The sequence below is a fragment of the Lutzomyia longipalpis genome, chromosome 2 (assembly GCF_024334085.1).
Source record: "Lutzomyia longipalpis isolate SR_M1_2022 chromosome 2, ASM2433408v1".
Lineage (NCBI taxonomy): Eukaryota > Metazoa > Arthropoda > Insecta > Diptera > Psychodidae > Lutzomyia > Lutzomyia longipalpis.
The window spans coordinates 10,954,708-10,981,824 of NC_074708.1; the positions used below are offsets into that span (position 1 = coordinate 10,954,708).

The 27,117-nt window shown below is 36.3% G+C and overlaps 2 protein-coding genes across 4 annotated transcripts in view; both read right to left on the bottom strand.

Moving 5' to 3' along the window:
* The window catches only part of LOC129790699 (transmembrane protease serine 9-like), a 776,474-nt gene that overhangs the window by 352,507 nt on the left and 396,850 nt on the right, over positions 1–27,117 (bottom strand). The gene's annotated exons all lie outside the window — the stretch shown is intronic.
* Positions 732–27,001, bottom strand: LOC129790640 (histone lysine acetyltransferase CREBBP). Of its 3 annotated transcripts, none has more exons than XM_055828240.1 (16): positions 25,260–27,001; positions 24,901–25,139; positions 22,801–22,993; positions 22,251–22,613; positions 17,399–20,985; positions 14,730–14,887; positions 14,221–14,331; positions 13,194–14,139; positions 11,339–11,572; positions 10,816–11,046; positions 10,297–10,697; positions 9,953–10,226; positions 9,556–9,867; positions 8,068–8,304; positions 7,748–7,972; positions 732–5,359 (listed from the first exon to the last, which is right to left on the bottom strand). In XM_055828240.1, the coding sequence occupies exons 1-16, from the start codon at positions 25,336–25,338 to the stop codon at positions 4,811–4,813; spliced, it is 8,139 nt and encodes a 2,712-aa protein (XP_055684215.1). In that variant the 5' UTR covers positions 25,339–27,001; the 3' UTR covers positions 732–4,810. The 3 variants fall into 3 exon arrangements, with proteins under 3 accessions (XP_055684215.1, XP_055684216.1, XP_055684214.1); XM_055828241.1 differs by having other exon boundaries at positions 14,221–14,301; positions 22,801–23,014; XM_055828239.1 differs by having other exon boundaries at positions 22,801–23,014.

Here is a 27,117-nt window from a genome sequence, read left to right on the forward strand (position 1 = left end):
AATAATGATTAATTAAAGGAATACAATAGAAAGTAATTCACATTTCTCTAAGATATTTACAATAATTCGACCGAGTATTATGAGTCTTGTAAATTAGGATGTAGTAAGGGCTTTTACTGCCAAAACAGGCAAATCGTATTTCTAATCTATCTATTGCTCATTTTAATTATTTGCGATAAATTTCATCTAGAATTTTTTTTCTTTCAAAATTTGCCCTAATCAATTTTCACCAAAAGTTCACTCCACACGCTATTTTTGCTTCAACACGCGTTTGATCGCACCAATCAGCGTTGAACCTTGAATTTGATCCCTACTTTGCAAACAACAGTCCAGAAGTGTGGAAGACTGATAAGCTTTGGCGCCACAATTCTGAGAATCCTACAAAATATGCCGAAATCACTTTGAGAAATGAATGAAGGGATGGAAAAGCAAAAACCAACAACCCAAACATGAAAAAAATGAAAAGATGGCGATTTATTTTTCTTCCATTGAAATATATTTTATTTAAAACTAATAATAAATAAATTGAAACACAACAGTGTTTTATTTATACTCTAAAAAATAATAAAATAAAAATATTGTTATTTTTTATTACATATGTATTTTTTCTTCTCCTCAGTTTTTTTCTCATAATAATTATGAAAATAATCCTATGCATGATTTTTTTTCTTTTTTACCAAAAAAAAAATCTTTGCTAGTTGTGTGTGTTTCATCTTGGATTTTCTTCTTTCTCTTTCACTTCTTTTTTCTCTTTAAACTTTCTTTCACTTCTGCAATCTTCATTTTCTTTTTTTTTTCTCTTTAATAAATCTTCAGTGTATGTGTATCTGTATCTTCACTTTCACATTTTTCTTTTTTATATTATATTCAGTTTTTTTTTAATATATTTTTTATATATATAGTATTAATAGAAAAAAACTAAGATAATCTTAGATCCATTTTTTGATATATATAATATTTATATAATTATAGATCGTATCGTATAATAGGTATAGGATAAAAATATCAAATAATACTCATTTCAGTGTTTTCTCCTTCATTCTTTTTAAGGGACATTAACCAATTTTTTTTCACCCTCATTCTCACCCACATTCACGCTTTTCATTCATTTTCTTCGCTATATATATTCTATAAATTGTATATAATTTTTCTCTCGTTTTTTTCATTTATTTTACCTTTTTTCTCTATTAAAATTGAATAATTTGTCTCTTAAAAATTTTTCTTCATTCTTTTTACACCTATAATTAATTGTTTTTCTTTTTTATATATAGTATGTATACATAAGAAGTTACACACTAAAAATATTTACGATTAAGAATCAAATTTACACCTCACTCCTTTCCTACAACTTCCCACATAATTTCTATGCCTACATCGCATATTTTTCTTTTTTTATTATTTTCATCATCATATAAAAACCCACGATTCGTTTTGTCATATCATTTTACTCTTTTTTTTATTTTTTTTTCAATTTTTTTCTTTATTAATCTTTATCTATTCACTAGAATGCAATTCTTACAATAATTTATTAAATTTTCTTTTCATTTCTTTTTTTTATAATTAAATTTATCATTCGTATATTACACGGGTTTTTTTTTATTAAATTATTAGTTTTCTTTTTATTTTAATAATAAAATTCACTCTTTTATGTTGGTGTTAGAATTTTCTTCTTCAGTAAATTCTTCTCACTTTTTTTCCTAGAAATTTCTTTTAAAATCATTTTTCGCCTATTTTTTTTTTACCTACAAATTGTGATATACAAGAGATTTATTCACTGCTTCACTTCCACTTAATAAAATTTATATTTACACTATCACACAAGAAAAAAAATATTCTGCGCTTTCTCGAACCGTTGGAAAGAAGTTTTTTTGAAGACTTTGATAAATCTTTTTCGTGGTTATTTATTTTGTTTAATTCTTAATACATCCGTTTGTTTTTCGCTAAACCTTTTTTATTAAATTGGCAGAAGCTAACTTTGACAGACTGCATTGCGTGACAGATGTTTTGACAGGAATGTCACTTGACAGATTTTTTGACAAAAACATGAATTTAAAAGGATTATTTTGAAAAACAATTTTGTTTGGAAAAATTATCAACTTTGGGCTATTAGAATCAAAACAACAATCGATATCTTTTATTTATTATTTTTCTTATGAAATTTTAATCAATTTCTGACAATAGGCTCTCTTGAGACGTCCAACTGAAAGTTCTCCAATAAATCCTACAAGAAAATAACTGTTAGAACATACCGGACCCGAACGCAAATTCTTATTCAAAATATCTTTTCAGAGGAATCCTTTTAATCATTATCTCAAAAATCTTCTGTCAAAACTGTCATATTTCAAAACTGTCATTTCTGTCAAAAGTGACACTTAAGAAATCTGACAATTCTATAAAATCTGACATTCCTGTAAAGACTTTGTCACACAAACTACCGCTTGTCACTGAAAACCCCCCATTTTTTTTACTGAATTTCCTTACAAAAAAAACAAAAAAAATGCATGAAAAATTCCTCCCTCTTCACTACCAATGCCATGTGACGTTTTGGAAAGTACAAATTAAATTCAATAATAATTAATAAAATAGAAAACAATATGGGAAAATCACGTGGTAAAAGAAAACAAACTAAATTGCCAAAAGAACTATAAGAAAAAAAATCCCATTGGCTTGCTTTATGTACAGAGTAAATTGCAAAAAAAAATATCCACCCTTCAGTAAATAGATTCTCTTTCTCATTTAAAAAAAGATAAATGAAAATATATGTATAAAAAAAAACTTCACACTAAAATATATTATTAAAAATAATTAAAAAATATGATTTAAAAAATAAATCATTCAGTTAAAGGTAAATGTTTTTAAAAATCACTAAACTAGATGATTTTTTTTACTATTTTCTTGAATATGAATTTCATTTTTGCAAAATTTCGTCTTTTGGATTTTTCTATTTTCCCTCTCTTTCTATCCTTAATCTAAAACAATTTTTTATCGCTTTTTAGTAAGATTCTTCTGCCTCATTGTTTTTTTTTCTTTACATTCACTTCTGTGGAAGCTAATAAAAAAGATTCTTCATCTCACACATTCAATGTTTTTTCTACGATTTTAATTTCCATTTTTTTAGTTTTTAATAAATTTCGTCGTCGAGTGTGAACTAAGCAAATTTTTTTATTTAATACTTTCTACTCGAATATGTTTTTTTTTCTCTTCTTAATTATTATTCCTTTTTTTTCTTTAGATTTATGACGATAGTGACGTAATGATTTTTTGAGTAAAAAAAAAGAAATGAATTCGCACTAAAATCTTTCTAATTGTTTTTTTGCTGCACTTTTATTCCCCACCCACGCTTGCGATTTTTTAAAAATTATTTTTATAAACTCTTAAATGTTAGTTATTTAGTTAAGAAATCTCCCTTAAATATTATTGGAATTTGGATTCTGTTCATTTTTTTTCTTTCTTAAACTTCCAACACGCATGCACACATTCATCAATACTTACCATTCTTACTTTTTTTTTAACTATACATTTCCTAATTTGTTTGTTTTTTCTTTAAATCAACTTTTTTTTAATATTAGTTTACACAGCCACCATCCTACTTTTTCATTTACCTTCTTTTTTTTAATTGGTTTATTATTCTTTGTTGCTTCTTTTGTTCATTTTTTTTTAATCTTCTTCTTAGCAAAAACAGCGCATATTCGCCACTTTGGGCTCCAGAGATCCCCGAGTTTATTTATTTTTAACGCATTTTTTCGGTCATTCTGCCTTGAAATTGCTTGTTTCTATGCAGAAAGTTAAAGAATTATGAATTTTTAGTTTTTTTTATTTTAAATTAAGCCTTTCAACCATTTCTTCATTTTCACGTGAAAGATAATGAAATTCATAAGAAATTCTTTCAAATTTCATTACTTTTCACTGCGAGAAAAATTGATTTCTTAATTAATTCTCAAAATGTAATGCTTTTCCTTTCTTTTTTTTTTTGATAATAGAAAAATTCCCTATTCTATCGTCTCTCTATGTACAGCAAAAAAAAAGAAAATTAACCACAAGATGTTGATTAAATGAGAAGAATTTAACTGTTATTTGGTATTCAATGATGATCCTTTTCATGTTTTTTGTTTAATCTCTCTCAATTCGCGCGAAGAGGTGAAAGTCTATGAATTTTTCATTCATAAATTTTATAAATTATATTTTTTTTCTTTAGCTTAATTTCTTACACGATTTTACAAATATTTACAGGATGGTTGTTTTTTTTTTATTTTAATTTTCATCTTAAATAAGTACTCTTCGTTTTTCTTTGTAAATTTCCCTCTGTTTTTTGTTATTAATTTTTCATTCAATAATTCATCCCATGTCCCGACTCATCCCCGTTTTTTTTCTTGTTTTGTTTTTATCATCGTCATCTTCTTGATTCTTTCAAACAAATGCAAAAAAAAAATTGTTGATTTTAGACAAAAACAAAACATTTAAAAAAAGGGAATTTCTTGAGTCGTGAAATTGGAATAATTCATGTCTTTTCTTCTCTTATTATTTTTTCTTTAACTAAAATATTAAAAAAAAATTTATTTATTATAGTTTAGCATGAATGTTTGTAGATGTATTGTAGATGTTTTTTTTTGTATGTTTATCAGATGGATCACTCCATTGTGGTGGAGATCGTTGAAGTTTTGTATGATGTTATGTAAATGATCAATTTAAAGTACTATTTAGTTGCAATATTATGAGAAATAAAGTCAACTTATGAGCGTTGAAAAAAAAACGATAGAGGGAGTCACAGAATTGGCTTTTAGAACAAAAAAAACAAAAGCATCATTTATCACTACAGCTGTTCCACGAATTTCGTGAGCCGCTCCTGGGGATTGAGTGGTGATGTATCACCCCCGGGTCCGCCCCCACCGACTGGATCACCCGGCACACCACCCCCACCACCTACCTGCGGTGCTGGTGAGTGACTCGATAGATGATGCGGTGATTGCTGCGCCCGTGGCGACGGCGTTGTCTGCGGGCTCCGTATTGGCGGCGGTGAACGCACCGTCTGCATCAGCTGCTGCTGCATCGCATGCTGCGGCGTCGGGGGTCCCATTACACCCTGATTCGGACCCCCAGCACCCTGCTGCTGTAGCGTCTGCGACAACACCCCACCGCCCTGTTGCTGTGGATTCGGCTGCTTCATCCCCTGCTGCATGGCATACTGTTGCTGTTCCTGCCCAAAGCCACCCCCGGCACCCTGATACCCACCCATTTGTGGTGCTCTTGGTCGTTGATACGGCGGTGCCGGTGGGAAGTTTTGCATATGCATCTGTCGCTGCAGCATCATCTGTTGCTTGTACCAATGTTGTTGCTGCTGTGGCGTCTGCAACTGACCAACCTATTGAGAAAATAATAAACAAACATTTCCTCAATAATCTTCACAAAAATAAATTAAAATTTAATCAAATTAAATACATAAAATGATCGAGCATCTCTTGTGCGCAACATTACTGCACAATAAATAGAATTTTATGATCAATAAAAAATATCTCTCTCTCTCGTAGGTACTTCATAACACAAACTTTATACACACTTCCATTAATTCTATAAAATATTTTAGACTTTTATTGCAGGATTCTTGTGAGATTATTTCGTACAATTCACACAAAGAATACACGGAAAAGACGAAAATAAGGCAAAGCCAGCAAAGGCTGTTTCAATTAAGAACAAACTCTTAATAAGACATTATTAAGACATCTGATGAAATATTTGGGAAGTGACTGATTTTTATGACTTTAATGGATTAAATATGTTGAATGAAATTATTTCAGCATTTTGTGAGCTTAACAAGAATTTTTACATCAACAATTATACAAATTACTAAAAAATATTGTATGACCGAAGTGTACATGAGAAAGAAAAAGTGGTCGCTTCATTATCTCTTTGTTAAACTCGCCTTTCGCATTAAAACAAAACGGCAAGAAAAGTCTAACTAAGAAATTATAAAGCGAGGTATCAGTAGCTATTTATTTTCAAACTCTTTCCCGCACTCTTCGCCAATGAGGCTTCAAGTTAGAAAAGAAAGAACTACAAAATATTTTCCCCAGTACCTAATACTTATATATGGTGCTAAAGTAATATTCAACCGAAGTATACATCAAGAATTAAAAAAAAAAACAAAACAAATGAGAGCCAAAACTCTTGATCCAATTGAATGATTTTCTTCAAAGTAAACTCAATTTGAAGGTTTTGCAAAATTAAACAATTTTCTTGAACACTAGAAATCTCTAGAACCATTCATTGCTGTTCAAAAATGCCTAAAACTTTTTTCTTTAACCCTTCAAGTGCCATGGGGGAGGAGGTAAGGGACCGACCACAGAGCTACAGTTCGTGTTATTGCGCATAGAATTAATATTCTGGAAATAGATTCCTTAGTTATTTGAGAAGATTTTGTGAAAATTCCAGGTGAATCCGATCACCAGAAAAAAAGTTATTAACAAAAATGCGAGAAGTGGAAAATTCAAAAACTGACGTAACGGTAAAATTTATCGATTCCTTCGTTCTCATTTTCATGAATTTTCTGATTTTTCCTGTATATTACCGTAGAATTTACATTTTATCGATCAATCAAATTTATCGAGCAGCCTGAATACAAATTTTCAAGAAAAAATTGCTCTTTTCTTCTTTCTCTGTTCCGCAAAATGTTCTGAATATTTTTTAAAAATTCCATCATAACCTTACTTTTGGAAATATCACTAGAAAATCATGTTTAAATCTTTTTTGTTTAAAAATGGATTTAAGTCTATTTAGAGTTGTCCAAAAAGTCAAAGGAAAGCTTATTTGACTGAAAGAATTTGCTTATTTTCCGAAGAATAATCCATGGGGTCGGTCACGAACCCAAGAGCAATTCGCATAAGTATATTGGTCACAGCGTACAGAAGGTTAACAAAAAAAAACTCCTGCTTTTTTATCTATAGTTGATGTTGGATGTTCTCTAAGCATAAATAGGAAGAAAGCAGAAATTAATTTGAGCTTATTTCAAGACCTTTCTATAACTAGTCCAGAAATTTCTGACTAGAAAAAGAAATCTCAGTTTTTAGCTCAAATTTTCTTAAAAAGATTTTGATTTCTTCGCAAAATCTTTTTTCAAAGTTGTCTAGAAAACTCAAATCTCAACCAAGTTTTTTGAAATTTCGCCCAAAATCTTCTGAAACTTTTTCATTAATCAAATCAATTCAATTTTTATGAAGAGAAAACTTTCTATTATATTTCAATGCCTTCAAAGTCAACAAAGAAAGTCTTTAGAGTGTTCTAAATATTGTAGAATTGGCATTATCTGGGTTAAACAAAATTTAATTAAAGACTTTCAGTTCTAACTCAAAATTCTGCAAATAACATCACACACATAAATTACTCAAAAATTGCTCTTCATTTCAGTTCTTGATTTTTATTAAAATATTCTTCATTTATTTGTGAATTGTTAACAAACAATTCGAAAGTTTCTCATAAGATCTTCATAAAAATTTCCTTCACAAAAACAACTTTCAATCTTTCAATACAATTCATTTCTTTCAATAAAATTTGATTAAAATTCTTTCAATTTTTCCTCATTCTTATTTTTTCTTTTATCAAAAATAATTTAAATAATGACAAATTACGTTGAATTTTTTCTTTCTGAAAAATTCTCATAAAAAATTGAAGACCTCATGAGAGAATCAAAAAATCGCTCAAGAACTAGTTGAGTGTCTCCACGCCAATTTGTCAGAGAAAAAATGTCTGAACTCACTTGAACTTGATGGGGATTTGCACCTCCTTGTCCCAATATTGCATTTTGCATATTTTGCATACGATTCGCTGGTCCCTGATTCGGTGGTCCACCCGGCATAACTTGCTGCTGCTGCTGCTGTTGTTGCTGCTGCTGCAGCTGCTGTTGCTGCTGTTGCGCCTGTGCATTCAACATGTGCGGCAATGGGCCACCCTGTTGCTGTGCACCACCCTGATTTTGATTTTGCTGCAAAAATTAACAAATCATTGCATTAGATCAGAGAAAAAGAATCTTTTTGTGCAGAATTTTCTAATCAAGGAAGAAAAGAAAAAAAAACTCACCTGTCGTTGCTTTATGAATGCCGCCATTAAAGGTGGATTTGATTTGAGTATTTGCAGAATTTGATTCTGCTGCTCTTGCCCCGATTGCGGGCTCTTTAGTGTTTGCATTAATTGCTGCAGGGCGTGCTTGTGCGCGGGATTGTTTTGTTGCTGTCCCGGTGGCATTGTTTGTTGTACATGCGGTCGAACACCAGTGGCGATCATTTGATTGTTTTGTGGCCCCACCATACCCATAATCTATCGGAAGAATTTAGTTTATTTGTTAACTTTCAAGAAACTTTTTAAAATATTTTTTTCTTTTTTTAATTTCAAATCGATTTCTTCATTAAAAAAAAAATGTTAAAATGTACTGATAAGCTGACCAAGCTCACGAGATCTGTGTTTCTCTCAGTATACCTACCAATTTTATGAGAGCAAAATATAACGCAAATTACTTTAAATACGTGCAAAGTCGGGAAAAGTTGAAAAGTCATCCCCCATGAAATCTTTAAAACGCCATATCTCGAGAACGGTTCCATAGATTTTCGAGTTTGAACTATCGTTGGAAAGGTCTTAGTCTCAACTATAACATATTAAAATATGAAGCAAGTCGATAATGGCATTTTCGAAAAATTCGAGTTCGAAATTTTCGAAAATTTTGATTTTGACTCTAGCGCCCCTCGCGGTCATTTCTCGAAGTTGTAATGTTCCGGACATTTGTAGAGTTTCACGAAACCTTTCATTTGCGCTTGAGTTTATCAAAATCGGACTTGTAGAACCTGAGATATGACATGTCAAAGTTGGAACTCAATATATTCAAAATGGCGACATAATTTTTTTTATTTTTATTTTTTATAAATAGATGTTATATTAAAAAAATTAAGTAAATCGATAATGGCGTTTTCGAGATATTCATCGAAAATTCATCGAAAATTTTGTTTTTGATTTTTGGCCCCCTAGCGGTCACTTTTGAAATTTCAGTTGTTCTAGAGAGTTGTAGGGTTTGTTGAAAGCTTTCATTTGACCCCGGGTTGATCAAAATCGGTCAAGCCGTTTTCGAGTTATGGTCGATTTTCGATGAAAAATTGTGGCGGCCATATTGACTAAACGGCTTGACCGATTTTCGAAAATGAGGTATCGTTGGAAATGTATTGATGGCCCCTACAACATATCAAAATTTCAGACTTTTAGCTATCAGAGAGGCTGAGATATATTGAAAACAAAATTTTGAGGTTATTCAAAATGGCGGACGCGGGTGGGGGGGGTGGATTTGACCTCTTCCAGTCGATATTTAAACTTTGCCGTTTACCGCATGTCTCTATCTATCACCGTTCTCTTTCAATTTAGTGTTAGTTTAATTTTTTTTGGCGCATACGTTTTTTGGAATGTGGGAACCCTAATTCGTGCTCATCCCAAGTTTAAGCCCAATCTGACGACTTTCGATTTTGCTCTGTACACAAAAGCCCGTGTCTGAAAGAAACACAGCCAAAAAAAAAGCTCAAAACTCACCGGCTGTTGCCCACCAATCATTGGTTGCATCATTTGATTTTGATTCGGTGGACGTAGCCCCGGTTGCTGCTGTGCCTGCTGATTTGGATACCTCGTACCCCACTGATCCATCGAGAGAAGATTCCCACTTGCCCCGGGACCAATTGCCACACCACCCTGTGTTGTTTGCTGTTGCGGCGGACCCGGCATATGTCCCGCCATTGTTCGCTGCATCACAGGTGGGGGCATTTGATTCCCACCCGGAACAGTTGGTGGTACCTTCCCGAATCCCCCAGCATTGGGTACTTGCTGTCGTGCTGCCTCCTCTTGTACCTTCAGAGGAAACGTGAAAGGAAAAAAAAAAGGTATTTGTCTGTCTTTTGCGGAGGAAAAAAACATTTCAATCTTCCGGACTCACCTGTCGTACAACTTGGAGTACATTGGCTGGTGGTGTTTGAGCTCCTGGCTTCATCCCAATACCCTGATGTGGACTCCCCATGCCGCCCATTTGTGAAACAGGTGATGGTGTAGCTGATGGACTCATACCACCACTCCCATTGCCACCACTTGCTGCCTGAGTATTGGTCATACCTGTATTCCCGGATGCTGGGAAATTGCTCGATGTTGTGGGTGCAGCAGCACGTGTATTCATCACAGCCACACGACGACGTAACAATTGAGTTTGTTGAATTCTAAAAAAAAAAAAAAGATTTTTAACACAAAAATTCTTTCCTGAAAATTAAAAAAATAAATTGTACAAACCTCTGCTGGAGAGCCTGATTCTTGAGCTTCTGCTTGATATTGTGGCAAAATGGTACGGGACACTTATTCCCATCGAGACAGTGCTTAGCATGATAGCAACACAATGCAATGAGTTGTTTGCAAATTGGGCATCCACCGTTGGTCTTTCGCTTGCAGTTCTTCGTGTGCGTAACCACCCTCTTCATCTTCTGACACGATGGCAGACGGCAGTTTGCGTCGCGACACTGACATGCGTGTACCAGCGAATGGATGCACCGCTGGATACTCTGCTTGCGTGCCTCCTGGGGGTTTGCCTGCTTGAGATCCGTCGGTGATGAACCATCGTCCAGATCGAAACCCAACTTTTCCATATTGTGCTGATGCCCAACCTTCGTCTTGCACCCAATGCACAGATCAAAGTCCTAATAGAGGTCGAAAAAAATTGATAAGAATAAAATAATGTTAAGAATTTCCCTTTTCTTTTTTCTTCTTTTAAAAATTCAACAAAAAAAAGAGAGAGAAAGAAAACAAACAACTTACATCACAAACAGTACAGTGGTATCTCGTCTCAACGTGATTCTTGCAATTATTGCAGGTGTAAACGAATTTATCTTGTCCCTGATTGTGTAATTCATACAACATACACAATGTACTAAACTGTGCCCGTCGCAGCGATGAGAATTCATAATGTTTATCTCGTGCCAGTGTCAGGAATGCATCACGACCATCCATGAGATCACAATTCATCAATGGATCGGGATCTTGTATTGGCTGTTTATTTAATTTTTGTTGTTGTTGATTATTTCATTTCATTTCATTTTTTGCACAACAAAAAACGATGGAGAAGAAGAGGGTTGAAATACGATGAAAAAGAAAATAAAACATATTTTAATAACAATAATAAAGTCAAAGGGAAAGAGAGAGAAAAAATCTTTAAGAGATTCTTTCTTTGAGAACTTTTTATCAAAGTTCTCTCAATTTAAATTTTTCAAGAAAAAAAATATCAGAACTTTATCAATTTAAAGAATAAATTATTGACTTAAAAAGAAAATGATCAACTTACAGCTAAACTGGCGGCAGATTGTGCTGAATGTAGTCGAATGACGAAGAAAACTTCCTTGTGCTTCTCCATCGTGGCAAATATTTTTGCACTCAAATCATTCCCATTTTGTTGCTCATTGGATTTCTTGCTATTCTTCCGCTGGGCCGCTTTTGATTTGTTCGACTTCTTCGCCTTCTTTTGGCCCTTCTTTTTCCCATCGGCACTCGCCTCACTGTCATCATTCAGTGATAAGATCTGCACACACACAGCAACGCCATCACACGCGCAAAAAGGAAGAGAATAAACAACAAAATATATTAAATATCGCAGTAAAAAAAAGCACAAAAATGGGATCCTTAATCAATTCCTAAAGAACACAACAATAAACAAAAAAAATGACAGCTTTAATGTTCTGATGGAGAGAATAATTTTTTCGCAGTTGAATGATTTATTAGAAAATAAATTATTATTTCAATTATTAATTTAAATTAATAGAAATGTTAAGCAGTGAAGAAACAATTCATTTTTTCCTTGAAGAAGTAAATTTTTCGACTTTGACGGAAGAAATGAAAGGACTCCATTCATTTTCGTTTGTGTTGTGAACTCACTCGAATTTACCCACCAAACAAAATAAAAATTGTAGAAAGAAACAAAATTTAGAGCTTTAAATTTTCAGTGAAAAATAGTACAAGCTTTATCAAAAACTACACCTCTATTGTAACTTATGTTTTTCTGCATAATGCATATGCTTCAAGGCATCTAATCCAATAGAATTGAATAAAATTTTATTATCCTTCACTGTCTAATGTTGAATTTATTTCAAACGTCCGGCCCTGAGAAGTTTTAAAAAGAAGAAGAAGAAGAATAAGAAGAGAATTTATTTCAAAGAATTATTACGAGTTCATTGATTGAAGCAAAGAAGCATAAGTTTTATGAAATATGGAACGTGACTTTTTCCGTTTTTTTTTCACCTTTAGATCGATTTTTCCTAATTTTTCCACCTAATCTGTTTGATATGAAAACTTCTAAAAAAAATCTTTATTCAATAGATTAAGGATTTTCAAAATGAAATCGTGACATAAACTAAAGTGAATAGACTCCTTTATATGCTTTATATGTTAACATTTGGAGGACAAAATTGGAAATTGCCTCCAAATCGACTTTTTTAAACAGTCACAGAATAAAAAATCTATCGAATTTATCTTTATTAATTCTACATCAACGACTTCAATTACTGAAAGTTTGTCAAAAGAAAATCAAGAAAAACGTTTTCTTTATAATAGAAAATTGAAGACAAAGTTTGAGGTTAGAAATTCGTGTCCTTCAAGTGTTAAAATTAAGGGGATGGCAAACCCCGAGAAATCAGTACTTTTCGTGACGCAGCAGTTTCTTCCGATCAAAAAAGGGATCAATTTGCACAATTTCACTTACAATCGAAAGTAAATTTAATTAGCTTTCGATTGAGCCCTATCTCATCATCCGGATTGACTTATTAATCGGTCGAGATTGAGCAAGATTCGAGAATTCCTCATACATTTTGTTCAACAAAAAGTGACTTTTCTTCACAGAAAATGAGGTTATAACATCCCCTTGGTTAAAATATTTAACTTTCTGCCGTCACATCAAGAACTAAAAGAAAAAAATGCATAGACTCCTTTCTTTGCTCTTTTCTTTTGAAACTAATTTTTTTTCAAAAGTTTTTAACAAATAATAAATTTTTAAAATTAAAAAAAAAATTTCAAAGAAATTCAATGAAATCCATGAATTCAAATCAAGTAAAAAAAAATCTCAGGAATTGTTGCGCTTTTTTATGAATTTCCTCCCACAAATATTTCTCAATTAAAAAAACATATTATGATAAAATCATAGAACTTACCGCATTGGCAGCAGCTTCGGCGGCTTCGGCTTGCTTCCGCTTCTCCTCTTCCTCCTGATCCAACTCCTTGATACTTTCCTCAAGGACATTGGGCCAGAAGTCCCCTTCGAAGTAGGGCAATTCCGCAGCCGACGTCAGTTTATCCTCCATGGCTTGCTTGAGGATATCCTTGTAGTCCTGAATTGTCCTCTCAATCATCCCCTTGTCCAGCATTTTCTTATACCACTCCTGCAGACGCTTTGGCTTTGGGATTTTCTGATCTTGCGGATGGCAGTGGAAGATGTAGTCATCCCCCTCTGATGGGGGACACGCCCAAATGTGTGCCATTGTGTACCCCAATTGCTTCACATAGTCCATGTAGCCAAGAAGAATTTCATGGTACACCGCCGTTCGGTATTGGCGTGGCTTAAAGAAGTGCACGGAATCCAGGTAAGCAATGTAAACTCTCCGCGTATTGGGTGCTGTGCATTCCGATCCATACTCCTGGACGTGCATCCCGAAGAAACACACATCAACCCCATCGAGTTCCTCAAAGGCAAAAAGAGCTTTTGCTCTGTACGGGAATTCCGGCGATAGTTCACCATTCTCCACAAAACGACTCCTCATCCCGGGCTTAACTTCGACAACTTTATCCGAACTCGATACCACCCTTATGTGCACCTCACCAGCACCAGCTTCCTTCTTCTTTAGGAAATTATTAACACGTGTCTCAATGTAAATACCCAATTTGGTTGTGGGTAGTCTTTTGGCATTGAATTTGTTCTCCTTACGCTTCTGATTCTTCTTCTTTAGACAATTATCACATACAAAACCACCCGGCCATATCGCCTCGAGGTACAGCACACATATTTGATGTTGCTTCCGTCCACAGTCTAAGCAATCAACAAAAGGTTCCAATTCCAGGTGATCATTTTTCATCTCCTTAAATTGATCCTTCTTTATTTGCCTGTTTTACGTTCAAAAAAATTTATTTATGATTAAAAAATTTGTTTTAATTCTTCGTTTTCTTTTTTTCAATTCAACTTACGTTTGAGATTGCAGCGGATCATCTCCAAGTGTGACCGTGTCACCGGGAATATCATTGAAGCATTTTTGGCAGAATGTATATCTGTCAGAATTAAATCCATAAGTACTCAAACTAATCATCAAGAGATGTTTTTTTTTTGCATTTTGCCAAAGGTTTTTTTTGTTTTGTGTCCAATAAAATAAAGATAAAAGCAGCATAGAGATGTGTAGTGTTTGTTTATGTTTTGTTTTTTTTTATCCACCCAAAAGATTTTTTTTTGTTTAACAACACGTGCATAGGAAGTTTAGATTTTGTGCGTGTATGTAGGGAAGGGTTAGATGCAGCATAAATTTCATAAATGATATGAAAATAAAAGAGAAATAAAATAAAATCAGATAGAAAATGAAAAAAAAATTAGTTAAAAAATCCTTTCCGTGTTAAAAAAAATTTATTAAATAAAAAAAAGAAGGAATAATATGCAATGGACCAATGCAAGAAAATTGAATAAAAATAAAAAGATAAGTTCATACCTATTTTGGTAGCTGTAGTATTTAGCATCTCGTGGAATCGTACACAACTGCTTGCCGTAGCAGCACAGCACTTGAGGATTGAATGTATATTTTCGGCCACAGCAGTACCCAAGTGCTTGCATTACAGGATCAATCTCTTGTTCAAACACTTCGGATAGCTAAATAAAAAAAGGAATTTTTTGTAAATTTTTCTTATTCAAAAAATGGATCTAAAAGAATCCTTAACCCTTTAACGTTCTTTGGGTCAATTTTTTTATCAATTTAATTCACACAGAAAAGGCCAAAGGAAACATTTTGCCTGACAAAATATGAGAAGAACTTGTGCTAAATATTAAGAATAGAAGTTTTCCTTTGAAATGTATTAAAATAAAACTTATTTTGCACCAAAAATTACAATATTTAACCCTTGGAGGATTTTGCTGGCTAAAGTGGCCAATTCGACTTTTTTTTTCAATTGCTGTAGAATTAAAATCTATTTATCATTTCCTGATAAATCCAATATCTGTGTATAGAGAAGTTTCTTTACTTCAAAATCGTCGAAAGAAAACTTAATAAAAAATATTTTCTTTTGGGAGAAAATGAAGGTCAAACATTTGAGGTTAGAAACCTCGATCCTCCAAGTGTTAATATTGGCATGAAGAGCTATCGCTAAGACAAATATTATATTAACCCTTTTTTCCAATTATTTATCAATTTAACCCTTTAAGGTCCGCGCCTAAACTGCTGGGCCGATTTTGGAAATTTTGCTATTTTCCAACTCATTGGGCCTAATTATACAGATTTTAGTTGAAAAAAAAATTTTCCAACTTACAGATTTTCCGGAAAACCTTTGGGTCAGCATATGACCCAATGGACCGCAAGGGATACAAAACACGGATTTTTGATATTCACAATTAAGAAGCACTCTGTGTCTGTGGCCGGTAATGTTACCCCCAAGACGCTTTGGAAGCACCCTGGGATGAACTACAATGAGATTCAGACCGACCAGAAGTGGTTTGGTCAGGATTTTCAGTGTCATCCCAGGTGAAGGTTCCTCTAATCACACACATTGCCCCGATTTTGTGGTTAATTTACCACTTATTTACCACATATTTGGATAAAACTTCACAGAAGAGTAAAGGAGAATACCTAATCCTCCATCAGAACACATCCCAGCCAGTGATTCTGGCCAGGAAATCGGTCAAATCACTGAAATTCGGGGCCCATTCAGCCACTTCTCCGAACTGTAAACACGCACCTTGTCACGGTTTTGCGTAAAATTTACTACTTATTTACCACAAAATTGCATTAAACTTAACACAACATTAAAGGAGGATACCCATCCCTCCATCAGAACACATCCTGGCCAGAGATTCTGGCCAGAAAATCACTCAAATCACTGAAAATCGTGGCTCATCCAGCCACTTCACCGCACTGTTTATGTATGGGAAATGAGTTGTCAAAAATTCCGCGTTTTGTATCCCTTCCCGTCCATTGGGTCATATGCTGACCCAAAAAGTTTGGAAAAGCGTTTTGGAAAATTGGTTCGACTTTTAAGGTTCCCATAAAGCAATTTTTTCTTGTTATTTAGTCTATTTATAAGATTCAAGTCGATTTAGACTATCGGAAAATTGTAAAATAGAAAAAAATACTGATTTTCAAAGTGATGAAAATCGACCAATTTTTCCCAAGTTTGGTGCAAAAAATCGACTATAAAGGAATTAATTGGACGAATCAAAAAAATATGTCTTGAAAGGTTGATCCTTTAGCTTTATACTGGCGAAGAAAGCATCCAAAAATATTAACTAGAAGTATCTCTAAAAAATCATTTCCGTTTTGGGTCAGGGTATGACCCAAAAAACGTTAAAGGGTTAAGGGAGGTCTTTTTTCAGAGCTAAGTGAAATTAAATATTTTTATTTTTCTTGGGGTTTTTCTTAAACTTGGTTTTCAAGTGTTAGCCACATTTAAAGATTTATTATTAAAGAGTAAGAAAATCACTTTCCGCCATCTTGTGATTTTCCTCAAAACACAAAGGTATGTTTTTCTCAGGATCTACTGGATGGATTTTGATGGGGTAAAAAGCAAATGAAAGAGGAAATACCAATGCAGATTTTGATGTACCGGAATTTTGAATTTCCATTCTGGGGCTGAGAAAAGTGGAAAATGTCAAAAACTTGTGAACAAAAGTCACATTTTTCCACTTTTCTCAGCCTCTGAGTCGAAATTCAAAATTCTATTCCGGTACATTGTCCGCTAATGCTTTCTCTTTCTTTTGTTTTTTACCCCATCAAAATCCATCCAGTAGATCCTGAGAAAAAGCTAGCTTTGTGTTTTGAGGAAAATCCCAAGATGGCGTCGCATCTAAGATGGCGAAAAGTGATTTTCTTACACTTCAATAATTATGCTACAAATGTAACCAACATCGGAAAACCAAATTTAAGAAAACTCCAAGAAAAAAAACGAAAACATTGAAAATATGTCAATTTCAATCATTTACCCAAGAGACCCCCCTTAATTGTTTTTCCATGTGACAAATGCATCAAATTCGCGCAAAAGAAGCTAAAGAATACATTCTGACTGAGAAAAGTTCTCGGAAAGCATCTATACAATGATTTCATGTTTCACGTGGACACGAAAGGGTTAATTTTGCATGAAATTAATAAATAAATAAAAAAGAAATTCAACAAACCTTTGTACAATATCTGTAGACTCTCGATGTCTTTCGATTGTATAGCCAGGCATTGTCAAACATCAACCACACATCGTCAACGTACTCCCATGGATCAGAGTAGTGTCCCGTTGTTAGTTTCAGCTGAATCGTCCCGAGATCCATTGGTTTCTTCACAATTTCAAAGTAATCCGGAATCCCGAGTGCCGCTGGGTCAACAGCCTGCCGGAAGGGAATTGATTCCGGATCTTGCCGATACAATTTCTCCAGTGTCGGCATAAGTGCCTGCTTAAGTTCTTCCGGCTTAAACAGGCACTTTTTCTTCTTATCCTGCGAACTCGTCGACGGCAGTGGTTCCGGGACGACGGGTTTAATATCGGGCTTTATATCACTGGACGGCGACATTGGTTCCTCCTTAATTTCCTCCTTGATATTCTTACAATCACCCCCATCGTGATCCATTGGTTCTGTCTTGCATTCCTGCTTGATTTTCTCATTGGACACATTCTTCCCGCTATTGCTGCCATCCATATTGCTGTCTTGATCCTCAATTTCCTTCTTAATGTCATCCTCTTGCTTTATATCCAACTTCCCCTTGCATGAATTCCCATTTTGCGGTGATTGCGAATCATCGTCACGATCACGCGTTGCCGCTTCCAGGGCTGCCATTTGTGATGTGAAACTATTCCCACTGGATTGGGGACGATTGCCACCAATTGATTGCGCATTGCGATCATTCTGAGACATACCACCCTTACCCATGGGATTCTGATGTTGTGTCACTGATTGATTCTGCCCCGTTTGCTGCTGCTGCTGATGATGCCCACCACTGGACATTGTGGAAACTTGTGACGTAGCCGTGGAGCAGTTAACACTGTGCGACGGGGACGCCAATGACGGCGGTGGCGTCGGTTCGGGCGGTGGTTGTAGCATTGATGGAACACTTGGTGGATTTGGTGTACTCACGGGAATTGGGCCATTTGGCGTTAGGCTTGGTGATGGACTTGGTACTGGTACAAGACCACCACCACTCATTGAGTCCATTGATGCTGATGTTGTGATCATATTGCCACTACGTGCACTATTTGACATACTATTGAAGACACTATTCTGATTCTGCTGCTGCTGCTGCATTTGGTTCACATTCCCACCAAATGTCGATGGAGCCTGCGGTGAAACCATTGAATTTGTGCTCTGAGATTGCGATTGAGCCATCCGAGCCTTCATAATCTCATTAAATTGATTTGCCTGCTGTACCGTTTGCAATGCATTCGGCCCATTTGCATTGATAAATTGACTCGCAGCCAGAGATTGATTTGATGCACCAGCCATTCCGGGTTTTCCACCCCCAATACCACCGGCAGCACCTTGTCCACCAAACGGTGATAAATTCGCATTGGGCACCAACATATTTTGCTGACTATTCGGACTAGGGCCTGATGGTCCAACGACAAAGCAATGCTGTTGCTGTCCCCCTGGGAACGCCAAGCGATTCCCACTCATGCCAATACCCACCATTCCGGGTGAGTGACTCCTCACCCCCTGTCCGGGCTTAGCTTGTCCCATTGTGGGCACAGGGGGACGTTGAATCCCCACCGTACTCCCACCAGCTGCACTTCCACCCGGCAATGTGGTACCCATAACATTCACCTGACCCATCTGCCCCGTCATACCAGTCGTATTGCCACTCACATTCGGTTTTATCTGTTGCTGCGCCCCCGGTTGTTGGGGTTGCGCCACACCACCCTGTTGCTGTTGCTGCTGCTGCAATTGCATCTCTTTTCGCTTCATACGCTTCTCCTCCAGTTCCTTCTGTATCTTGTAAATCTTCTCAGCCAGCAAATGATAATACTCCGATCGACTATTTGCCATCTCATACATATCACCCTCAACTTTCTTTGCATACGCCACGAGATTGTGCATTCGTCGGTCCAACATTGCTGCCGGATCGGGTGTTGGGAAGATTGCTTGAACCAATTTATGGACAAGATGATTCCGCAAATCCGGTGTGACGGAGTGATGCCAATCCTTGGCAGCGGCCACGGGAACGGCAACAACTTGATTATTTTGGAACGTCATGCTATTGCCACTACCACCGGCTGCATTCCCACCTTGTCCTGCACCACCACCGGTAGCACCACCAACGGGACACAATTGACCAGCAACGCCAGCTAATGCATTGCCACCTTGGCTATCACCAAAAAGTTGCTGGACATTGAGTGATGTTGGAATGTTTGAATTTGTCACTTGCGGAACATTTTGTTGTTGCTGCTGCTGCTGCTGTTGCTGCTGCGGTGTAGCATTCTGTTGATGCTGCTGCTGCTGTTGTTGTTGCTGCTGCTGTTGCTGCTGTTGTTGCTGCTGCTGCATTGCCAATTGCTGCTGCTGCTGCTGCTGTTGCTGCTGCTGTTGTTGCCCAATACCACCAGCTACTTGCTGCGGTTGCCCACCAACATTTTGTGTCACATCCCCACTCCCAATCATAAGATTATTCGCCAAAATTTGATTGTGATTCGGTGTACCCTGATTCGGTACAATTACCCGCACAACGGAATTCGGGGCCTGTATCCGGACACATTGCCGCGGTCCAGGGGCCACTTGGGGTGTCGTCGTTGGCATTACGGGTGGTGCTGATGACACCGGTGCACCCTGAATGTTCATCCCGTCGTAATTTCGTCTCATACCGTCTTGATTTTGATTTCCCGCCTGAATTTGTCCCCCCGGTTGCCCCGGCTGCCCTGGCGGTGGTTGCTGCTGTGCCACCACATTGGGGCTCTCCTGCGTTGCGGGATTAATATTAATACCTCCCCCCTGTGGTCCACCGGGTTGTGGTGCTGAAACACTCGGACCCCCACTCGGTGCAGCACCAGGCCCCGTTGGTGGTCCCGAATTTGCCGGTCCGGGGCCACTTTGGCCAGGTCCCGCAGCCCCAGGAGCACCTTGTTGGGCATTTGCATTATTCCGATAGCGATCTGCCTGCTTCAGTGGCAAGCAAACGGGGCAATCGGCACGCTGACAATTTCGCCAATGCGTTATAATTTGCCGCGATGACGAGCAATGTGCCACCGTACAGTCCTTATTGAGCTTACAACCCGTCATATGGGCAAGTACCTCCTTCATTGTCTTACAGTGCGTGAGTGTGCATGGATTTGGATTATTGGGATTCTCCGATTCACGTCGGGCACATTTGTGCGCATGCAGCAACAACACAAGTTGCTGCTGTATCAATTTCCTCTTCTCCGGATCAGCCATTGAGGAACTCTGCGGGGCTGCCGGCATATTTGGTGCATTCTGATTCTGCGTTGCACTCTGTGGTCGCGGCTGACTCCCCGTTGGGGCACCAGATTGCGGTTGCTGCGGCGACGGAGCCGGTGGCTGTGCCTGCCCCGCTATACCACCTTCATTATTACCCGAAATATTGGGTACCATTGGTAATCGATTGCCTGGCATTCCTGCCATATTCGGTACACCCCGTTGCTGGGGTGCAACAACACCCACTGGCGTATTGACGCCACCTTGTGGATTAACCACATTCACATTTTGCTGATTAGGTCCACCGCCATAGGCGTAGGGTCCACCAGGACCTTGCATATTGTTGATGTTGTTTCCTATTGTTGGTTGGAACACACACAAACATGTGTAGATAAAGAGAAAGAGAGAGAGAGAAAAGAAACCATAAACAACCGCACTCTCACACTCATTTCTCGTCGTTGTTGTCCCATCTTTCTCTCACAAGACTATTCTTACCACCTCAACCCCCTCAGATTGCTTGGGGGTAAGATGACGAGGGGTGGGGGGGTAGTGAGTGAGGTGGTGATGGTGGTTGGATTGTTGAGAAATTAAATAATGAGACAGACAGGACAAAATAATAGAATTGATACCACTTAAATATTTATTTTGCATAAAACTTTTGGGATTTATTTGATAAATTTTTGCTTTTTCTCTATAAGATTTTTCTTTGGTATTCTTAAATGTTTTTCCGGGGGCAAAGAAGGATAAAAGGATATTTTTAAAAAAAATGTCTTCAATATAAGACTAAATATTCAAATTCAAAAAAAAATTTGTTATAGAAAAATTGCGACGTAATCAAAAATCTATTCAATTAAAGGGCTTTAAGAAATCTTTTTTTTTAACCCTAAAATGGGACAAAAAGAACAAATTAAAGAGTTGAGATTTAATGTAGATTGTGATCACTAAACAACTTGTAATTGTTTGTGTAGTTCTAACGTTAGACTTTTCATTGCTAACGTTTATTCAAGATTTGAAACTAAAAATAAAACTTTAGAAGAAATTATTTCCAAAAATTAAACTTTTAATCTCTGAAAGAAAATTTGAATTTTCTGAACTTTTTCAGTGTTAAACACCCCCCCCCCCCAAAATCCTTTCAAATTACACCACTGTTTTTAATATTTTTAAAAAATCAACTTTCCTTTTAAAAATATTTTCCAACAAAATGTTTTAAAATAAAAAAGAATCTAAAAATATTATTTTTTTTATAAAAAATCAAAACTAATTTGCAATTTGTATAAATTTTCAGGGAAGAAAAACAATAACCTTAATGAAAATTAAGATTCTTTCTGGGAAAAATCACAAAATGGTGTTAAAAAAACTTTGTGTTACCTATGAAAATTCTTTGAAAAATGCTCCATTAAAAAAGGCAAAAAATAGTTCATTTTTTCAAGTTCAAATAAATGTTAGAATTTTTTTTTTTCAAAGAAGAAAAATTGTCTTTCCTTTTTTTTATTTTCCAACTCTTTTCTCAAAGAAATTAAAAAATAAATAAATATAAAGAAAATAAGGCTTTTAGTTGTGTTTTAGGCACTTTTTTTTGGGGAAAATATAAAAAGAAAGTAATATAAAATGGCGGACTTACCTAGAGCCATGTTGGGTGCCTGCATGCGGGGTCCTATAAGATGAGGTCCTCGTGGTCCTGCCATGTGACCCTGTGGGTTTTGTTGCTGCATAGCCACCACACGTCCCGTGGGTGTGGTCATAAGTGGCCCATTCTGCATGCCCGGATGCCCTGGGTGGTGGATAGCCTGGCCCGGCTGACCCTGACCACCTGCACCGCCCATGGGACCACCGAGCATCCCTGCAGCACCACCCATTGCCTGTTGCTTCAGATTATTCACCACAAGACCCCCACCGGACATCCCACCATTGCCACCGAGTCCGGATAGATTGCTATTTGACATAATCATGCCGCCAGCATTTCCCTGCGAAACGCTGTTCATTGCTACAAAACGAAAACAAATCTTTCGTCAGAAGATTCTCTCAAATGACCATTTCTTGTTGCAACAACACAACGAAAAAAAATGTTGAGTTTAGTTCATTCTTTTCGTGCCTTTCCACTAATTTTTTTGATAATGTGTATTTACTTTTACCCCCAAAAAAAATAAAGAGAAAGAATAAAAGACACTCACCTTGAAGCGAGCTCATGGGCTGCGGATTGCCATTACTCGCAATGGACATCACCATGGAGTTGCCCATCGTCCCGACCCCCATATTATTGGACATGCTCGCCTGGGCATTTGGTGGTGACTGCAAATTTGGGCTCTTACTCCCCAATGGTCCAATTCCAATTCCCGATACGCCACCAATGATGTTCTTGTTTCCCTGCAAATAGCCACATTTTCTCTTCGATCCAACGTCAAAATTTCAATAATTCTTTTAATCAATTTCATTATTAATATACAAAATAAAAAAATAATAATGATGTGATGGAATTTATTTATTCATTTTTCTTAATAAATAAGTAATTACTTTTTTTTCTTTCATTTAAAAAAAAAGTTATTTTTAAACATGGAAAAAAAGTATTTTATGGAGTATTGGACAGTCAGTGTTGGTCATACCGCTCATTAGAAAATATAGTGGCACGAATTATTTTAAAAAAAAATATATATTTCTTTTTGGAATTGAGGGAAAATTTAGAAATAAAACCTATTTATTCCTTAAGTTTTAATAAGAAAAAAAAACTTTGAAATTCTTTACAAAACAAATAAGGATCGGTTAGCTACGTAATATTTGATTAGGATTCTTTTTTTTTTGTTTCATTTCTTTTTTTTTAATGATAAACAATTCCTACCAGTTAAAAAATTAGAACTTTACACTTGAGGCACTTTTTTCCAAAATAAGTTTTCTTCTACAAACCAAACAGGTAAACGTTTTTGAAACGATCTCTTATCTTACGTTGTCTTGATTAAAAAAAGTTTTTTTTTATAATTTGATTTAAAAAGTTTTATATTGGTAGTTTCCAGTTCGATTCTAATCTGATTACGGGTCTGGTCAAAATTTTGGAATATTAATCATTTTTAAATCAAATAAGAAAATGTTTTTAAATAGAATTTGCATAGCTTGGTCATATTAGCTCATAGTCAAGTTAAAGGAAGAACAAAGTGTGAGACAAATTAGAAAAAATGTCAGCCTAGTCAGGTTAAATCGAAAAATATTTTTCTTTAAATAATAATATGGTTTGCCCAAAACTTATCCGGATTTCTAATCTAACATTTTTACCATTACACTCAATGGGGATGAATGAGACAGAAAATCAAAATTGTTCTGAATTTATGTGAAAATCTTAGGTTAGAAATCCGTGTAAATATTGGACAAACCAATAATTAAAAATCATAATTTCTTCTTTTTTTTTAACTTACCTGCAACTTACTAAAAAGAAATGGAGTAAGCTTTAAGTACATTTTTAATGTTTAGTAATTTCAAATTCAGTTTAGCCACATTATATTGTAGAACAGCTAGGCCATAATAAAGTTCAGAATTTTAGAGAACTTTTTTTTATAATATTTTTAAATGTTTCTTTCACCCCACTTTTAACGTAACAATTTTTTTTTAACTCCTAACATTACAATCGTGTAATCAAGTAAATAAAATTCATTAATTTTTTTTCTAATTGGTATAGTTTTTTTTTTTTAAGTAGTAATAGTTTAATCTTAAATCCTTCTGATCCTTAACTTCTCAAGACTCTAAATACATTCAAATAAACAAATCATAATAAATAAAAAATTTCAAATAAAAAAAATAATAATAATAAACATTCACGTGTGCGCCAAGAAGGCACGAGAGTTGTGAGTTTGAGAAGTTTCGGAAAGTTTTCGGTCGCGAAGGGTAAAAATCGATATTTCTAGTGTGCCACTAGCATTTTCAAGGAGTGATGCAACCAAATTCTACGCAAAGTCCAGAAACACGAAGCTGTCGAAATTCTCTCTCATTTGTCTTTTGGGGGAGTTCTTGGAAGTTCTCTCCCTCTTTTTTTTGACTTTTCTCTATTTCTTCTAAATTATTTATATTTTAATATTTTATAATTTATTATTTATAAATCCTGCTAATCACTCTTTTTCTTGACTTGAAAGTTTTATTGATTTTCCTCAGCAACTATTGGGGAAAGTCAAGAAAATTAATTTTCTTCCTAAAATTGGGGAATTTTCCTTTTTTTTCTAAATTCTTTTTTCAGAACGAGATGAGTGATTAAATGAGAAAAATAGTAGAATGTGGAATGGAGATTAGCTTACCTGTTGCATGAGATGCTGTGCCAGTTGCTGCTGCTGATGGAGTCTCTGCATGGCGATGTTGGCATTGGGTGGCACAACCCCGGAATCTTCGCCATTCATCTGTGGCGGACCACCTGGTCCGGGACCTTGCGCCGGTGGTTTATTCCCACCCAACTGATCACCCCAGTTCGTGCCACTAGACACCAACTCATCGGGCAGGTGATCTTCTAGGTTGTAAATGTCGCTACGTGATATCAATTCTGCGAAAGAGAATTTCGTATGTTTTTCTTCAGCGCACCAACAAATGGCGGGAGAATTAACCAAACATCCAGCACACGCTGTCAAAAATTTCTTGCAAAAAAATAAATAGAGAAACTTACCGGAATCCGATGGACCCTGCTGGAAGGCATCCCTCAGCTTGGGTCGCTTCTGCGGTGGCTCATCCAAATGATCAGCCATCCTGATCCCCTTTCACTTCACTTTGTTTAAAAGTCTCTCCTTATTTTCCCACTTTCCCTTGCACTTGCGGATAAAGGTATTTTTTAAGTGAAAAAAAATTGTCTATTTGCTGTCTTTTTGCTTTTGGGAGAAAATGTCCTTCCCACTGTTTTTTTTATTAGCACTTTTCTTTAAACACGTAAAAATGTCCTGTTTTACAGAGTTTTAATTTTTAAGTCTTTACACACACTTTACTAGTTTATTCAATGATGAAATGTAATGTTTTGATTTTTTTTAATTCATTGAATTCCGGAAGATTCGTTCAAATGTCCCTGGCGGTATGTGCCGCATCCAAACGCAAAAAAATAATCAACCCCTTAGAAAAGTAGCACGGTGTGAATAAAAGTAAAGAAAAGGAGCCTACATCTGCAAAATCAGTTCGCGAGAGTTTGCAGGTGGCAGGTCCACGCGGGACCATCCGGAAGATGGGGCTCTCCGTCGGGGGCTCTGTACAAATTTCCACTGCTGTCGGAAGCTCCGTGTCTGCGCGGAATTCGGTGTCTGGGGCACCACGGTTGCATTTGTGGGGATGCGGGGGCTCTCATGAAATCCAATGTGCACGAAACATGACACATATTTTCCTTTTTATTTTTTGTTAAAACGAAAAGATAGTTTCCGCGAGAGAAGTCCTACTGTGGGGCGTCTCTGGGGCGCGCAACTTCCTTCACAAGAGACCTTTTTCTCAGTCACATCGTCCAACTTTACACACCATTTTTATCCCTCACTATTCAACCCCTTCTTCGTCTCTTGAGAAATTTTCCTGCTTTTTAGGTTTTTTTTTTCCTTTGGTTCCTTCGCCTCTGGGGGCTCGTGGGGCGGAGACGTTTAGTATGAAAGTGCCCCCTTTTTAAATTTTCAGAGAAGCAAGACTGAGATATTTCTGCGGGGAGCACAGCGCGCGAGGTGTTGCAAAGGCGAGAAAAAAAAGGTCGGAAGGTAGCGCACGGAGAAGACGAATTTTCACAGCAAATCTCTCCTGGCGTTTTGCAAAGGGAAAAATTCACCCGAAATGGGGGGAATTGCAGCGATGGAAAATGCTTTTTTTGTGGTGGGGAAAATTTAAGGCGCCTCCCGTGGGTGCGATGTCGCTGAAAATTTCTCAACACTCCGAACTCAGAGCTCTAACATCCACCATTTACCATTTGGCATTGGCCATTGTGTTTGGGCCATCGACGACAAATAAATCCTGCAGGCGCTGCACTTGGATTTTTCACCACGTCCGGAATCCTCGCTGGTGCACTCCCTGCACCCACTTTTGCCACTTTTCCCTTTTCCACACCAGCGAGCACAAATTTTTTCCCCGCAATTTGCCCACCGATGGGATGTATTTGGTGGTGGAGATAAAGAAAAATCTCTTTCACGACTTCAAAATAGCCGAACTCAATTTCCCCAACAATGAGCGCAAAAATGAACACAAATTTCGACACTTTTCCCCCATAAATAACCACAATTTACCACATCACTCGTCTCCCAATCACATTATTCACTGTTCTTCACAAATTTTTCCCCAATTTTATGTACATTTAATCGCTCTACAGACGATTACAAATTTCACGAAATTTACTGAGACCCGAATAGTCAATATGGCGGCTGTTGATGAAAACTTTTTCTACGCTTGTGTCAGAGAAAATGTCGGTCTACCAGAATGTAACCACACATACCGATGGCACACGATCTACTGACCCTCCATCAAAGCACTACCTTCGCACACGCTCGTCACCCAGTCGGTAATGCAATCAC

Excerpts from the sequence above, each read along its gene's own strand:
- LOC129790640 (XM_055828239.1), bottom strand. The coding sequence starts at position 25,338 with ATGGCTGATCATTTGGATGAGCCACCGCAGAAGCGACCCAAGCTGAGG. Across the intron at positions 14,888-17,398 it reads TCTACAGATATTGTACAAAG|CTATCCGAAGTGTTTGAACA; the intron begins GTTTGTTGAATT and ends TTTTTTATTTAG. Across the intron at positions 10,698-10,815 it reads ACCACTGTACTGTTTGTGAT|GACTTTGATCTGTGCATTGG; the intron begins GTAAGTTGTTTG and ends GACCTCTATTAG.